Here is a 17,779-nt window from a genome sequence, read left to right on the forward strand (position 1 = left end):
AAAAGATGGATATGGTGAAACAAAAGAATCCGTTTACCAGAAGTTGTGTTTTTACTGGTTGTTTATGTAAAAATATGTTTTTTTTTTCAATTTTTTCCCTCTGTATATATTAATTTTTCAAAATGGTAATACCGCAATTGAAAAGAGCGTAAAAATATTTTGTAAAAAATATTTTGAACTTTTTAGTTATGTTAATTACCATTTAATAAATGCATAACGTATCTTCACATGTACCTGTGTGTGGTAGATTCGTGCAAATATTATAAGAATTATTGTGCATTTAATGGTAGAAGCACATAATTTGGACCACGTATACTACACCCATCAAGGTTAAAATTTAGATATAATTCCAACTCAAATTTTACCTTTTACAAAAATGGCGGGCATTCAAAATGGCGACTGTACATATGTGACTAATAGCAATAACTCTCTGAGTAATAACTCTAAAAGAGTAATAACTCTTGAACGAAGAGTCCGACGTCAACCAAATTTGGTATGTTGGTTCTTTTTTTGATGTGTAAGACCAAGGTCCTGAACCAGAAGAATGGATTTACAAGAAATTGTGTTTTTCCTGATTTTTATGTAAAAACATGTTGTTTTTTTTACTAATTCTTTCACCCTGTATGTATTAATTTTTCAAAAAGTTAATATCGGCATTGAAAAGAGTATAAAAATATTTTTTAGGAAATATTTTGAACTCTTTAGTTATGTTAATTACCAATTAATAAATGCATAACGTATCTTCATATGTACCTATGAACCCATGTGCGGCAGATTCGTGCAAATAATATAAGAATTATTGTACATTTAATGGTAAAAATATATAATATGGCCCACACACACTACACATACAAAGATTCAAATTTAGATATGAGGCCATCTCAGATTTTGTCTTTTACAAAAATGGCGGGCTTTCAAAATGAATTTGCGCACATAGGTACATGTGAAGATACGATATGCATTTATTAAATGGTAACTAACATAACTAAAAATTTCAGAACCTTCCCTAAAAAATATTTTTACACCCTCTTCAATGGCGGTATTACCTTTTTGAAAACTTAATATATACAGGGTGAAAAAATTGAAAAAAAACAACATATTTTTACATAAAAAACAGTAAAAACACAGCTTCTGGTAAACCGATTCTTCCGGTTCAAGACCTCGATCTTATTCTTCAAAAAAAACCTTGATGCCAATTTTGGCTCAAATCGGACTTTTCGTTCAAAAGTTATCGTGCTATTATTCACATATGTGTAGCCGCCATTTTGAATGCTCGCCATTTTTGTAAAAGCAAAATCTGAGATGGCCTCATACCTAAATTTAAACTTTTGTATGTGTAGTATATGTGGTCCAAATTATATGCTTCTACCATTAAATGCACAATAATTCTTATAATATTTGCACGAATCTGCCACAAAAAGGTACATGTGAAGATACGTTATGCATTTATTAAATGGTAATTAACATAACTAAAAAGTTCAAAATATTTCCTAAAACATATTCTTACGCTCTTTTCCATGGTGGTATTACCATTTTGAAAAATTAATATATACAGGGTGAAAAAATTGAAAATAAATTATTTACATAATATAAAATACTTTTACATAAAAAACCAGAAAAAATACAACTTCTGGTAAACCGATTCTTCCAGTTTACGACATCTATCTTGTAAATCACAAAAAGAACCTATGTACCAAATTTTGTTCAAATCGGACTTTTCATTCAAAAGATATTGTGCTATTAGTCACATATGTATAGTCGCCCATTTTGAATGCCCGCCATTTTTGTAAAAGGCAAAATCTGAGATGGCCTCATATCTAAATTTGAACCTTTATATGTGCAGTATATGTGGACCAAATTATATGCTTGTATCATTAAATGTGCAATTCTTATCAATATTTGCACGAATCTGCCGCACTACTGTAAATTTCTTCTTAACATTGCTTCGTTCTCTAAATCTCTGAAAGATCTTCTGGGTCTGCCTCTTTTCCTTCTTCCTATCTGGCTCCACTCTGTTTTTCTATTTATCCAACCATTAGTTCTCTTCTGTTCGATGTAGTCTATAGTCTATTATATCGTTCACTCCCATTCTTCTCTTAATCTCTATGTTATTATTCATTCTATCTCTTCTTGTTACTCTGCAGCTTCTTAGGAATTCCATCTCTGTTGCTCTTATTTTGTTTTGGGTTTCTTATTTATTGTCCAATTTTCACACCCATAAATGAGGATACTTCTTGTCATGGTATAATATATTCTTCTTTTTGTTTTTATGCTGATGTTCTTATTCCACAGTACCGGATTCAATTCTCGTATACAGCTACTTGTTTGTCCTAGTCTATTTTTTATATAATATTCTTCCGTTGTTCCTTTGACATTATTAAACGTAAGTACATACTTATACTTGTCTGTTCCTCTGATTTGTTTTCCTTCATCTATTTCCAGCTATTTTATTTCTGTATTCTCCGTTGTTAGGTATTCAGGTTTATTTAGATTTCCATCCCATTCTTTGTATATTCCTGTTCCAGTTTTCTCATGATAAAACTGAGGTCGGATCTTCGTCTTGCGCGATCACTATTTCATCGTCAGCAAAACTTAGGGTAATAGATATTCGTTCCTTACCGGTATATCCAGTCCTGCGCACTTTCTTTTCCACGGTTTCAGGGGTTTTCCAGGAATATTTTGAACAGGGTAGGGGATGTGGAGCAGTCCTGCAGTAGTTCTTTTGTTGTCTTAAATGGACTGCATATTCTATTGCCCGTTTTGATAGCTACTTTGTTATTCTTGTAGAGTGCTTTTACTGCTTTTATTAATATTCGTGGAACTTCGATGTCTTCCATTACTTCCCATAGCTTGGTTCTAAGTATCGAGTCATTGCCATTCTTTTTTCTATTGGCCTGCCTGGTCTTCTCCGATTTTATACTGTATATATTTCTAATTTTTCCTTTATGGTCTTTCCATACAATCTGCCTATAGACGATATAATGCTGATTCCTCGATAGTTTTCGTAGTTTTTCTATTTCTTTTCTTATATAAATGTTGACGTCATTATATTATGCTTGGGTTCATTCTGCTGGTAAGGCGGTAAATATTCTCCAGGGCCGGTGATAACGGGCCTGCAAGGGATGCACTGCAGGCGGGTGCCTCTGCTTGGAGGGCGCCAAAATGAGCTTTTCTTGGCTGGTATTATACAAAATACTAATTAAAAAAAAAACGAAGGCGCCTATACTAGTTTTTCAGGCGGGCACCTTATACCCTAGCGCCAAGTAGACTAAGATCTCGGAAAAGCTTTCTGAAAACATCAAGATCCATCCCCGAAGCGCCAGAGACGCGCCCAATACACCTATGGCAAGCCTCAGCCAGCGCAACACATTTTCCTCCCTCAGAGGAAATAGCTGCTGGACACAATTTACCGTATCCGACTTGGAAAGCGCTAAACAGACTAAGAACCGGCGTTTCAAGTTGTGTTAGTAACCTGAAAAAATGGGGATACCAGGAGGACGATACCTCCGACTGTGGCGAAACTCAGACCAGCCGGTATCTACTATCATTCACAGAGATGAGAGAGACCTGCACAGAAGAAGACTTAATTTTAGTAAATAACAGGGCCATCTATGTGGCCAACCATTGGAAATACAGAATTTAAAGTTGTTGGTGTTCCGGACACGGAAAGTACCTAAGTAAGTACCCTAGCGCCGGTACTGTTTTTCTCCATTCAGTGCTCTCTCATTTTGTGAGTGTACAAAAACATTTTGTGTATCATGCGGAATAGCTTTTCCGATCCGTATTTATCAATTCATTTGGTACCTATTCCGCCAGGGCCATCTGCTTTTTTGTTCGTTAGAGTTTTGATCTTTCTTTTTTACCCCAGCTAGGCTTCATTAGATTTCATCATGTGTATGATCAGTATTGTTATAATAATTTGATAGTGCGTTCATAGACATTAGTCAGTAATTATTATTGAGATATATCAAGATAATGCCCACGGCTGTACATGGTAAAATGCTTTAGAAAAATCCGTATAAATCGCATCAACTATCTTCTTATTAAGTATTTAAAACTGTGAACACAAAGTTTTGATAAACGGTCAAGTTAGTCATTGTGGATCTTTTCCTAGAAAAACCGTATTGCTCGTTGTTTACAAGAGTCACCTCATGAATTTCAGATTGCAAAAACACCAACATTTCCCCCATTAACAGATTTATGAATTGCCATTAGAAAATTTTCTTTCCAAATCTCTGGAAAACCCCAGAGTCAAAGGACATATAAAATTATTAATAGAACGGGCAGAATCACAAAACAAATCCTGGAATTGAGACTAAGAGGAAAAAGAAGACTAAAAATGAGCTCGAGGAAAAGATTGATAAAATAAATGAGAGAAGGATATATGCTGCAGGACTTATGGAATAAGTCTATCTAGGTGGAAATATCTAGGAATATCTAGGTGGAAATTAGAAGTCGGAAGAGGTTGGAGAACTTTGTATACGGATATTGTAGAATATTATAGAATATTGTAGAACATTATAAACATTTAACTTACTGTTTTCAACTATATCACTAGAACATCCAGGCTGGTTATAGCCACCATTAATATAATAATCAATATGGCCGTATGGCTTAGTAACCCCCAGTGCTTGTACATCGCAATGATGTACTTCGACATAACTGGCATCAGATTTGTCAAGTCTTGAATTAGCAGGAACATTTGCACGATCGAACTTAGGGCCAGTTGGATCTAAAGCAGTAATTCGGCCAATCTTTTTGGATGTGTGTAGATACAGTATCTTTCCAAGGAATCCGCCAATATGGGCCCCTAAGTCGAAACCTGAAATGGGTATATGTATTAATAAATGATTCTACATTGGAAAATTCGAAAAAACAAACAGGTTAATTGTAAGTTATAATTAATAAGTGAATTTATAACTAAGCATCTCAAAAGTATTTATCGTTACAGCTTAATCCATATTATCTTCTCCGATGAATGTCCATGTTTCAATAGAAATCATACGTTTTGAGGATTTTTCTGTTGTAGTAAATTGAAAAATATAATATTATTTATCAATATTTGGAAGTCACTAAGTCAGATACCATTCATTCTTGTTTTGTGATTTGAGACTTCTCGTATACATAAAAGAAAACTAAAGAAGTGTAACCATTATCTGCTATTTTCATTGGAAATATGATTATTACATTTTCTGTTTTCATTCAATATCCACTCGTCTATCTTTTCTACCTTGTATTGCATCTGTTTTGATTTCGTCAGTTCTTTTTCGATCTCTCAGTGCGTTTCCAGTGATTATTCTGCTAGTATTCGCATTTATGTTGTCTCTAGCATCCTTTGTGATTTGGACGTACTGGTCTTGTAGCCGCTTCGAAAAACAGTTTAGGAGAAATTAAACAATTATAAATCATGATGACTGCTGTAGCCCAAACGGCAGCTCTATCACCATTAAGGGGGGAAATAGGTTTAGGAGACCGATTTTTCATGTTTTTGTGAGATTTTTTTTAGGTCGAAATAAAATTTTCATTTTTTTTTGCAACTTTGGGATCATTTTATACATATTCTAAAGTATATGTCCAAATTTTTTTGAGTTATTATATTTAAAAATAGAGCAGTTGTATGCCGCAACCCGTGGACGTGCGCCGCACGAACATGTCGCTTGCGTGACATGTAGAGGTTGTAATTTCCGCCTAAAATTAAAAATCCAAAAATTTTTACGTTTATTACAAGTTTCTCTTCGATATGAACCTCAAATCGGCTAAAAAAATTAAAAATTTGAAAAATTTCGCAAGTTTAAAAAAAAATCATCAATTTTTACTGTTTTTTTTTCAGTTATTTGCCCTTAAAAATGCACTTAAAACCCATTTTTTATTCCGATTGGAGGTTCATATAGAAGACAATTTAATAACCAACAATAATCACTTTGGTTTTTTAAAATTGGTTCATTATTTTTTGAGCTAGACGTCACGCAAGCCGAAAAAAAGTTGTTTCGAGAAGAACGCGTTTGAAAAAAATCTCATAGATTGCGCTCTACGCGAGCGCGCTCCGTATAATAGGGAACTTGCATAAATTTTTAAATTCGACAAAAATGTTATAAATCACAACACAACATAATTTAAAACATGTATCAAAGATAAAAAAGTTTTGTTTGTCTTTCGTTTGGCCCCTAAAGACGATTAAAAATTCAAATTAAAACAGGTGGTCCAAAACGCTTCGTGACGTCACTTGGTTTTACATTTACATTTTTCCAATAAAGTAAACAGAATTTTAAATTAGACGTTATAAACGTCAGTAGAAAATACATTTATGTGACGTTACAAGTGTTTTTGATCGCTTGAACTATTCATAGAAAAATTCGTACTTTTACAAAATGGTTTTATTTTCAATAGTAAACCTTCGTTCCTTTCCTTCAAAAACAGTATAAAACTACAATTTTAACAAACTGGTATATATTATTACAATGACATACGATAAATGTCATTAGAATATAAATATTTTTGGCTTATTCCACGACGATGAGCTTGCCAAATACCCAAGTAGGTGGAGGCCAAGAAACTAAAGAAGGAGAAGAAGAATATACCTAAATATAAGATTGTGTCTAGGTGTACGTTACCGTGTACGCAAATAAAAAAGTTAGAGTGTCAGTGATTTCTTATTTTTTATTTGTTTAGTGTTTGTTTTTAAATTAACTACGGAGTGTGGACAATTATTTAGTTCTTTTAATGAGTTTAAGAACATTTTAAAACAGTACGAAAAAGATAAGAGACTATAAATTAATATATATTTTTTTAGTTATAAATGAAATAGTATGTATTACCGTAAAAGATTAAAATAAAAAGAAGACCTAAAGCTTTCACAATAATAATTAACTTGTTCTGAAGCTATTATCCTTGTGGCATTTTTGTAATCAACTATTCTAAATGGGAACTAAGCCACAATTTAACCAAAAAATGATTTTATTAACGTTTCGACGTCTAAATCGGACGTCGTTGTCAAAATACAAAATATTATTAAATTAAACAAAAATGGTGTTGCTTAGTAAAAAATTTTTCTAATAATTTATTTAATCTGACTAATTTTTGTATTTTGACAATGACATCCGATTTGGACGTCGAAACGTTAATAAAATCATTTTTTTAGTTAAATTGTGGCTTATTTCCCATTTAGAATAGTTGATTATAATAATTAACTTACGTATAAAAATTATTTTAGCAATATTTTGTACGTGTCATATCAACTAAATACATATAATTATTTTGCTAACATAAATATATACTTTTATATATACAGGGTGTTTCATTAATAATTGTCCATATAGTAACTGGAGAAACCTTAGCACAAAATACGAAGATTTAACCTAAAACTCTTAAATAAAATGTGGTTCCTTACTGAGTTACAAGGTGTTTTATCTAAAAATTTAAAAACTATTTTGGCTCAGCATTTTAAAACTAATCGACGTATCCTTTTCCTACTTGACAGAAAGTGCGACTACTATACACCCTACTAAATTGTGATAAACAAACGTTTGTAGATACTACCAGAGGCGTACGACAGGGGATAGTGAATGGTTGATCCTTCTCAAATTCTACGCCACTGGAGGAATTACTATTTTAGTGCCATTTTTAGATTCTCCAATACTTCCTACGTAAATAATACACGCTTCATTGGTAACAATAAAGTTATTAGTTTTCGAAATATTTGAAGTTATAAATGAAACGGCACAGATATTTTGATTAATTCATAATATGATTCATAATATGATTAAAATTTAAAAAATTATTTGTACCCAGTACTTTAAAACTATTTGGCGTAGGTATCCTTATCATAGTTGGCAGAAAGTGTAGGTACTGTACACCCTACTAAATTAAGATAAATAAACGTTTCTAGCTACTAACAGAGGCGTACGACAGGGGATAGTGGCTGGTTGACCCTTCCCAAATTCTACGCCACTGACGAAATTGCTATTTTAGTGTAATTTTTTGATTTTCCAATACTTTTTATGTAAATAATATACTCTTCATTCGTAACGATAAAATGATTAGTTTTCGAGATATTTGAAATTAAAAATGAAGCGACACAATACATTAGTCAAAATAATCGTGTCGTTTCATTTTTAACTTCAAAGATCTCGAAAACTAATGACTTTATCGTTACGAATGAAGAGTATATTATTTTCATATAAAGTGTTGGAGAATCCAAAAATTGAACTAAAATAGAAATTTCGCCAGTGGCGTAGAATTTGGAAAGGGTCAACCATTCACTTTCCCCCGTCGTACGCCTCTGGTAATAGCCAGAAACGTTTGTTTAATATAATTTAGTAGTTTGTACAGTACGTATACTTCCTGCCAAGTATGAAAAGGATACGTCGATTAGTTTTAAAATGCTAAACAAAAATAGTTTTTAAATTTTTAGATAAAACACACTGTAACTCAGTAAGGAACCACATTTTATTTAAGTGTTTTAGGTTAAATCTTCGTATTTTGTGCTAAGGTTTCTCCAGTTACTATATGGACAATTATTAATGAAACACCCTGTACATTGATTTATTACAATTAAGTTTGAAACATCTAAATAGTTCTGCTTCCCTTCCCTTAACAAGTATTTTTCTATCAAACAAACACTAAACATATCAAAATAGCATGTACCAAAATATACAGTCACTGCGCACGTTAAATAATGAAGTCACTGGCTTGATCAAGTTTAATTCGCGTGTACCTAACTTTTTTATTTGCGTACACGTTAGAGTGTACCTAGACACAGCGAAATATAACCATAATAATAACTAATGTAAAACTATGTGACGTCACGGGTCGTATGAACTATTTTATACCGCAGAAGACTTTAAATATGTATTTCTAAGTTATTACGAGTTTTTGAAGCGTGAAATTTTGGAAATCTCATTTTTAAACAAAACTGAACATTATTATGTAACAAAAAAAAAATGTGCAAGTTCCCTATTCTCATAACTTGGAAAGGACTTCGAATTTTGCTTTGAAATTTTCAGAACACATTCTTGAATAGTAATAGTATTGATTCATGCTAGTTCCAAAAATTTGAAATTTTGAAACCTCTAAACCTATTTCCCCCCTTAAGTGAGGCTGAAATATACACAGTATCTACACATTATAACGTGAGAAGTCTCTGATAACATTTTAAAAGAAATAGCGGTGGATATGTACGTTCATGGAACGAGACAGGGCTACATATACAATGCTTTAAGGTTAGCAAGACCGAAACTATTATATGAAAAACTTGGTATTGCTTTGGAACACGAAATGGCTAACCAAACCTCGTAGTCATCGAGCTTGAGCCATTGAAGACCAAACAGATAGAAGAATATCTTAAACAAATGGTCCGAAAACCCTGTTGTTCGATTACATAATATACACTCAACATACAGTCAAGATATCAACAAAAATAACCAAACACACAAAAAAGAAAGGAGTACCTAACATCACCTTTGTAATAAGTTTAAGATAAGGATTTCCTGCAATAGTTTGTTGGCAACTATATGACATATAAGAATTTAGTATTAATTAGAAAAAAGAATGTGTGTTCTTTGTACGCACGTCAAAAGTTATACTTCTATTATAAATAATCTTACTTCATATTATGATTTCAACGAAATCAATATACCTATCCACTTTAAACAGTTTTTTGTATTGTATTTAAATATTAAACTAACTTTACAAAGAACAAAAAGAATACCAAAAATAAAAAAAAAGATATGACTTTGTCCAGATTCGAACAGGGGACCTCTCGATCCCTAGGCGAATGCTCTGCCGATGAGCTACCACCGCTTTTGTATTCAGTCGATCATTTCTAGGACATAATTACAATCACGGTGACAGATACATTAATTGAAAATAAACATTTTCAATAATACTTATTAGGAGGAAGACAAATCCACAGACATAAAAATTATAATAAATATATTTTCTAAAAACACTAATAAATATATTCTAGGTCTGGATCCCGCGTATGAAAAAAAAGTTGATTAATAGCAAGCTGAAAATTTGTTAATAGCTTAAGGGTGTCTAGTCGGATAAACTTTGATATATGGGAACACTGGAACATGGGCAGTTTTAATTGTGGAACAGATTAAAAATTTGGAACGGTCACACCACGAAAACGGCACATTTATTTTGTCCGACAGAACAGACTTAAACTCTCCGAACAGAGATTAAACTCTCATGCAAAAATCAGACTGCTATTTATCACCAAATGGGCGTTTTAATGAGTGGAACATGTAGAATATGTTAAATGACAGGAATTATGACAGGTGATAAATAGCAGTCTGATTTTTGCATGAGAGTTTAATCTCTGTTCGGAGAGTTTAAGTCTGTTCTGTCGGACAAAATAAATGTGCCGTTTTCGTGGTGTGGCCGTTCCAAATTTTTAACCCGTTCCACAATTAAAACTGCCCCTGTTACAGTGTTCCCATATATCAAAGTTTATCCGACTAGACACCCTTAAGCTATTAACAAATTTTCAGCTTGCTATTAATCAACTTTTTTTTCATACGCGGGATCCAGACTTATTCTTTTCACGCACACCTTATTTGCGCTACATAACTTAAAAGATGTAGCGACTAATACCATACTGTCGGTGTGCGCATGCGCCAGGGGATGTAAAAATTCACCCTCGTGCCTAAAAGAAGTACTTCAAAATTCAAAAATACCTATGAAAAACTTACCTATGAAGTGAATAGTCTCTACATTCATTTTAGTAGCTATAACGAATTCACTGATGTAGTTTCCGATGGGATAAACATTTGCAAAAGAAACATCCAATGGATAATTCGAAGCACCATCACACCAATTTAAAAAAATAATATTAACTTTTCCAGATGTTCTCTTAATGTAATTATCTCTGATTATATTAAACCAGGGGATAGATATATTTTGTTTGTAGCCATGAGCAACAAAAACAACTGGATGAGCCAAGTTTAGCACATCAGATGCGTTAGATGGAGTTAATTCAACAAGTCCAGATAATCCATTTGCGTATAGAAAGCTGACATCATTGCGTTGTGCATTGGCAACATTGTAGTTTATAGCACTTAACTCTGCGTATGCTTCGATGAGTTCCTCTAAAATAAAAAAAATCAGTAAATACAGATTTCGGCACCAAACATTAGCTAAGCATGAAGTTAATGTTGTTCTGAAGCTATTTTCTTGTGGCATTTTTATAATCAAGTATATTCAAATGGGAAATAAGCCACAAGTTTACCTAAAAATGATTTTATTAACGTTTCGACGCCCAAATCGGGTGTCGTTGTCAAAATACAAAATAATACTAAATAAACAAAAATGTTGTTGCTTAGTAAAAAATTCTTCTAATAATTTATTTAATCTGACTCATTTATATCGGCAATTCAGACACGTATTATACATTTTAAAGTAGACGACTTTAAAATGATATTGCCAATATTGATGAGTTGCGTTCCTGGGACGACTTTACTAAAAGATAGTTCATTCGATTACATGAAATCAATCCCAACTCAAGAATATCCGCCACAAAAAATCATAGCATGTGATCTGTCTTTTAAAAGACAACCAAATGCAACGGTGGCACTGAAATTCTATTTACTATGGAATCTCTAACGCGAGAATTTCAGTGCCACCGTTGCATTTAGTTGTCTTATTAAAGACAGATCACATGCTATGATTTTTTGTGGCGGATATTCTTGAGTTGGGATTGATTTCATGTAATCGAATGAACTATCTTTTAGTAAAGTCGTCCCAGGAACGCAACTCATCAATATTGGCAATATCATTTTAAAGTCGTCTACTTTAAAATGTATAATACGTGTCTGAATTGCCGATATAAATGAGTCAGATTAAATAAATTATTAGAAGAATTTTTTACTAAGCAACAACATTTTTGTTTATTTAGTATTATTTTGTATTTTGACAACGACACCCGACTTGGGCGTCGAAACGTTAATAAAATCATTTTTAGGTAAAATTGTGGCTTATTTCCCATTTGAATATACTTGATCATAAAGTTAATTTTATTTAAATTAATAAAGAAGTGCCGTTGACCATTTTAACACAAAACGTTATTATGAGACACCTTAAGCTTTTATTTTGTTTCAGAGACCTCCACCATCCATTCACGAACGTTTCTTCCTCTTGGAATCGTCAGAAGACCCATGGTGTGCTCTGAATCAAAACTAAATCCAACTGTCTAGTAAGCAAATTAATACGAAATAATTTGCTAATGGACGCAATAGCGACATCTATTTAAACAACGAGAGATCTAAAAAACAAAGCACTAAAGATCACTTACGCCGGAAAGCAAAATTCTGGCAATAACCCAAAATCCGAACCTTCTATAATTTGCAAAGCCAACGGAGCGATAAATGATAGACATGGGGAATCTACAATATGCATTTCACAACCCGTCTACTTATCTAGGTAAAAATCTAAAGAATTTTTGTTTCCGACCCGTGGTCGTTCTGACGATTCATACGTATGATTCATTCAGTCGAACCAGGGGCGTAACAGAGGCCCCCGCAGCGTGAAGCTTGCGGGGGCCCCAATTGCTTAGGGGCCCATCTTGTCATCTGATAATATGTAAAAATCTGTTATTGTTATATTATTTTATGTTGTGTATTTAAAATTAAAAACGTAAATTTCTAAATAGACGTATTTGCCAAGTGAATCACCTCATAATATCTAGAAACTTAATCCCTTCCGGCCTAGCGAAATTTTATAGTAACGACAATAAACTATAATGCTTTGTACGTGACTATTGAAAGATTTGAGAATTGTAATTTGCCGAATTTTAGAACAATATTTCTAAAGTATTGAAAATGAAGTTGTCCATCCGAATTTATAAAATTGTACAGATCTATTCGCTAATAGTTGATAGTGCACGAAGAAAGTTGTTCACCTCATAGAATAATACTAATGTAATCATTTAGTAATTTTAGTTCTATTTTATTCTATACCAATAAAGATGAAAAATGTAAGTCGTCATAAACAATGCATAAATACACCAATAGCTCAGTAAATGACAGTTTTGGAGAATTATCAGCGTCACGACGGATTTGCATAACAATTTGGATTTAGGTTCTAGTTACACTCCACTTCAAAGTTGGATTTATGCCGTTGGTTGCTTTTACTTCGGGGGTGACACCTCTCATTGGGGTGAAAAATATACGTTTAAAATAAGTCCGGAAATGTATAAATTGACTAATTATAAGCAACTTTTGTTCTTCTATAGAGTTTCTTTATCTATGCTAATACTTTTCAAGTCATATATGAGTAAAAATGTTTATTAAAAAAAACAACGTTTTCAGACGGGTTTTTTGCAAATAACTCAAGAATAAGTATTTATCGAGTTAAATATTAGATATCGAAAAAATATTTGTAGCAAAAATGTAGCTTATAAGATACAGAAAATGGTGTACTTATTTATGAAGTCTATCGACACAGTAAAAGCACAGTTAAAGCTCATGAAAAATTATTCTTATTTGTCCAATTCTAAATCGAATATTTCAACCTGAAATAACCAAAAATGAAGCAATTTTCGGGAAAAACTCTTAAAACTTTTTTTAAATGTTTCAAAAAAGCTTTATTTTTATTTTTTATAAAAGTTCAAAATAAAGTTGGCCCCTTTTTTGGTAAAAAAAAATCGTGAAAATCTGCCCCTATTTCGCACCCCAAATAAAATTTATCATTAGCTCTTTACCATTTACTTTAAATATTTATTGTTTATATGATCTTTAAGTTTGACGGGTTCGAAGTTCTTAATTTTAAAAAAATTTAAAAGTGTTTTCATTTTGGAAAAATGCCTTTTTTCAAAATAACTTAAAAAGTATTAGTGATACGAAAAATCTCAAAGAGTAAAGAAATGTAGGTAGGCCTTGCTTTTATAAATATTTTGAGTTTATTTTGTTTTTCTGTAAGACAAAAATTGGTTAAGACATGGCTGTTTAAAATTTTCATATACTCGTGATTAGTGACTCGTTCAAGCCCTTCAACTAGAACCCTTTTAAAAACCCACTTTTAGAAACCCACTTTGAACCGGTGAAACTTACAGGTCGTATATAAATGTTAGGTAATTTGTAAGGCGATTAGTTGTGGATGTGGTGAAGAATTTTCAGAATTTCACGTAAATTTTAATACAACAGATCTAAAACAAATTACAATAACTTGAATGTAAGGAGTAAAAATGTTCGTTCATCGAAGCGTTGGTTTTGTGTGTATTCTCGTCGTTATGTACTTTTTCGTCACCCAGTAACCCTGGCGAATGAACTTGGGTCACTTCGTTCGGCAATCTTCGGTAATACGCACTTGTACAATAATTGGCAGAGTCTAATAAATTTCAAAGTCAATGTACTTAACATATACTCCCCCACCTTGAAACCCCAAGGACCGGGTTTCAATAAAAAGTGTTTTTTTTAATGTCAAAGATCATATTAATTATTTATAGTTTGCAAACAAAAAGTTATTGATCTTGGTTAGGCAGAACACATAATTTCACAACCGGTCGTTTAATCTCACCAGAGTTTGTCTTTATCACAACCGACCGCACAATATTGTCACTTCCGGTGTAAGTTTTTAAAATTCTGCCTAACTGCCACTTCAAGGGAGGAAGTCCATCATCCTTTACTAGAACCATGCGTCCAGGCTGGATCAGCTGTTGGCAATTCTCCTTCCACTTGACCCGCTGCTGAAGATGGGATACATATTCTTTGGACCATCTTGTCCAAAAGTGCTGTAATATCTGTTGCACCCTTTGGAATCTTGAAAGACGATTTTCATTAATGTCCATTAAGTTTTGTTGTGGTATACTCGTCAATGAAGATCCAATTAACAAGTGTGCAGGAGTAAGAGGGTTAGGGTCATTTGGGTCATTAGAAAGAGGATAGAGTGGTCTAGAATTGAGACAAGCCTCTATTTGATATAAAACCGTGGTAAATTCTTCAAATGTTAAAATTGCATTACCTACTACACGTTTCATGTGGTGCTTAACTGATTTAATGTTTGACTCCCATAATCCACCGAAGTGGGGAGCACGTGGAGTAATGAAATGCCATTGAATACCGTCGATTGAGAGGTCCGTAATAATGTGATCAGCATTTGTGTTAAAAAATTGTCTGAGTTCATTATTTGCTCCCACGAAAGTGCTGCCGTTATCTGAAAATATTTCGGAGCATTTACCGCGTCGTGCCGTGAATCGGCGTAATGCCGCTAAGAGGCATTCTGTCGTGAGATCACTGACAACTTCTAAATGTATAGCCTTACTGGCGAAGCAAATGAAGAGAGCAATATAAGCTTTAGAAGTTTTGTAATTACGACCCTTTCTATCTCGTAATAAAACGGGACCAGCATAATCGACACCAGAAACCGTGAAGGGACGTGAAGGGGTAACTCGTGACTTCAGAAGATTGCCCATAAGATACTGTTCGGGTTTATTGTTAAATCTAAAACATCGGACACAATCACGAACAATTTTTTTAACCAAATTGCGCCCTGATATTGGCCAGTAATTTTCTCTTAAGGAAGCAAGAAGTGCTTGAGGACCAATATGTAAAAGTTTCAAATGCTCATGTCGAGCAATGAGTTTCGTGAGGTGATCTTTTGGAGGTAGGACTATGGGGTGTTTCTTGTTAAAATCAAATGACGAATGATGTAAACGACCGCCAACGCGTATTAATTTTGTTGTTGTATCAAAGAATGGAGTTAGGCCAAGAAGTTTACTTCTTTTGTCAATTTGATTGGAATTGGAAAGTGCATCATAATCATATGGAAATGATTGACGTTGTACGAACCTAATTAAGGTTAAAAGGGAATTATTCAGTTCTATTGTGGTCAAGGGACCTGTTATTCGTAAATGTTTAGGAATCGACAGATTGTCTTTAAATCTTAAGACATAAGCAAAGATGCGTGTTAGTTTATTTAAAGAAGAATATTTGAAATAAAAGGTAAATTCGTTGTTGATGTGATGAAACACAAGAGTTTTGTTACGCAGTTCAGGTAGTTCAGAAGTTATACAAACTTCTTGATGTTTTGTATATTGAGGCCATTCTTCTTGAGGCAAAGTGAGCCAAGAAGGGCCATGAAACCATATGTGGGAATTACTGAGCGAAGAAGGACTTATACCTCGTGACAGTAGATCTGCTGGATTATCATAAGTATTAACATATTTCCAAAATTCAGGGTTGGTCAGTTTATGTATTTGTGAGACTCGATTTGCTATAAAAGTCTTAAGTAAATGGGGAGAGGTGTTTATCCATGAAATAACAATTATAGAGTCAGTCCAATACGTAATGTTTTTAAAGGAGACATTTGCAGATGAAGTGACCTTTTCAACAAGTTCAGAAAGTAGTGATGCCCCACAAAGTTCGAGTCTTGGAATGGTTACAAGTTTCATAGGAGAAACTCGAGTTTTAGCACAATATAGATTTGATGTGTAATTTCCAAATGTATATGTGCAGCATATGTAAATACATGCACCGTAAGCTGCCTCCGAGGCATCAGAAAACCCATGAAGTTGAACAGAAACTGGGTTAGAAGAAAGTACATGTCTAGGTATTTTTAAAGTGTTTAGTTTTGTAAGTTCGAAGTAGTATTTCGACCAAAGTGTGTAAATACTTTCAGGAACAGATTCATCCCAACTTATCTTGAGTTTCCAGAGCTCTTTAAGAATATTTTTCGATGTAACTGTTACGGGTGAAACTAACCCCAAAGGATCAAATATTTGTGCTGTACAGGATAAAATCTGTCTTTTGCTAATCTTTAAGTTAATTGTGGAGATATTTATAGAATATTGTAGGGAATCACAAGACGGATTCCAAAGTAATCCTAGTGTTTTGTTATGTTCGTCAGAACCAATATGCAAAAAATCAGGATCAGAATGATTTTGTAGAGACGAATCATTGGTAGTCCATTTTCTCAGAGGAAAACCGTAGGAAGATAATAAATATGAAATAGTTTCCTTAATTTCTCGGAGTTATTCCGATGTGTCACAACCAGTTAATAGATCATCTACATAAAAATCGTGCAAATTTATAGAGGAAATTTTTGGGTATTCGGAAATATGTCGATTAGCAATTTCATGAAGAGACCTGATGGCAAGAAATGCTGCTGATGCAGTACCGTAGGTAACAGTATTCAATGTGTAAACAGAAATCTCATCATTTGTATTAAATCTCCAAAGGATCTTTTGAAGGTAACGTTGTTCAGGAGTAAGGAAAACCTGACGATACATTTTAGTTATATCTGCACCCAGTACGAATTTATGTTGCCGAAATCTAAGTAAAATGTAAAATAAATTATCTTGTAAATGAGGGCCGACATACATGATGTCATTTAATGAGTAGCATGTGGTAGTTTTTGCACTACCATCAAATACAACTCTTAACTTTGTAGTGGTTGAAGATTCCTTTAAAACGCAGTGATGAGGTAAGAAGAATCCAGAATTATTATTAGTGTCATTTGTTAGGGACATGTGACCAAGTTTAATATACTCACGTATGAAGTCATGATATTCTGATTTTAATTGAATGTTATTTTCCAGTTTTCTCTCTAAGTTTAAAAAACGTTTTTTGGCAGTCATCAGAGAATCCCCTAAAACTGATGGAGATTCCTTTAGTGGAAGAGTAGTGATAAAACGACCATCACAATGGCGAGAAATGTGCTGCTTAAAATGATTTTCACAATAGATGTCTTCTTCGGAAACAAACTTAGTTTTAGGACACTCCTCTAGTTCCCAAAACTTTGTGAGCTGTTAATCTAATTCACTGGTAGAAGAAAAATAACAATT

At 33.3% G+C, this 17,779-nt stretch overlaps 2 protein-coding genes across 3 annotated transcripts in view; one reads left to right on the forward strand and one right to left on the reverse strand.

Annotated features, from left to right (window-relative positions):
* The window catches only part of LOC126881251 (uncharacterized), a 102,135-nt gene extending 88,883 nt beyond the window's left edge, over window positions 1-13,252 (forward strand). Inside the window, exon 2 of the mRNA XM_050645405.1 lies at window positions 12,100-13,252. The gene's annotated coding sequence lies outside the window, so the exon portion shown is untranslated. The remainder of the gene's footprint in view (window positions 1-12,099) is intronic.
* Window positions 1-17,779, reverse strand: part of LOC126881250 (lipase member I-like) — a 59,103-nt gene that overhangs the window by 6,740 nt on the left and 34,584 nt on the right. For both annotated transcript variants that reach the window (XM_050645402.1, XM_050645403.1), the window contains exons 2-3: window positions 10,695-11,090; window positions 4,538-4,822 (exon numbers count right to left, since the gene is read on the reverse strand). In XM_050645402.1, coding sequence (XP_050501359.1) covers window positions 4,538-4,822; window positions 10,695-11,090 — 681 coding nt within the window. The remainder of the gene's footprint in view (window positions 1-4,537; window positions 4,823-10,694; window positions 11,091-17,779) is intronic.

Source organism: Diabrotica virgifera, chromosome 3, assembly GCF_917563875.1.
Source record: "Diabrotica virgifera virgifera chromosome 3, PGI_DIABVI_V3a".
NCBI lineage: Eukaryota > Metazoa > Arthropoda > Insecta > Coleoptera > Chrysomelidae > Diabrotica > Diabrotica virgifera.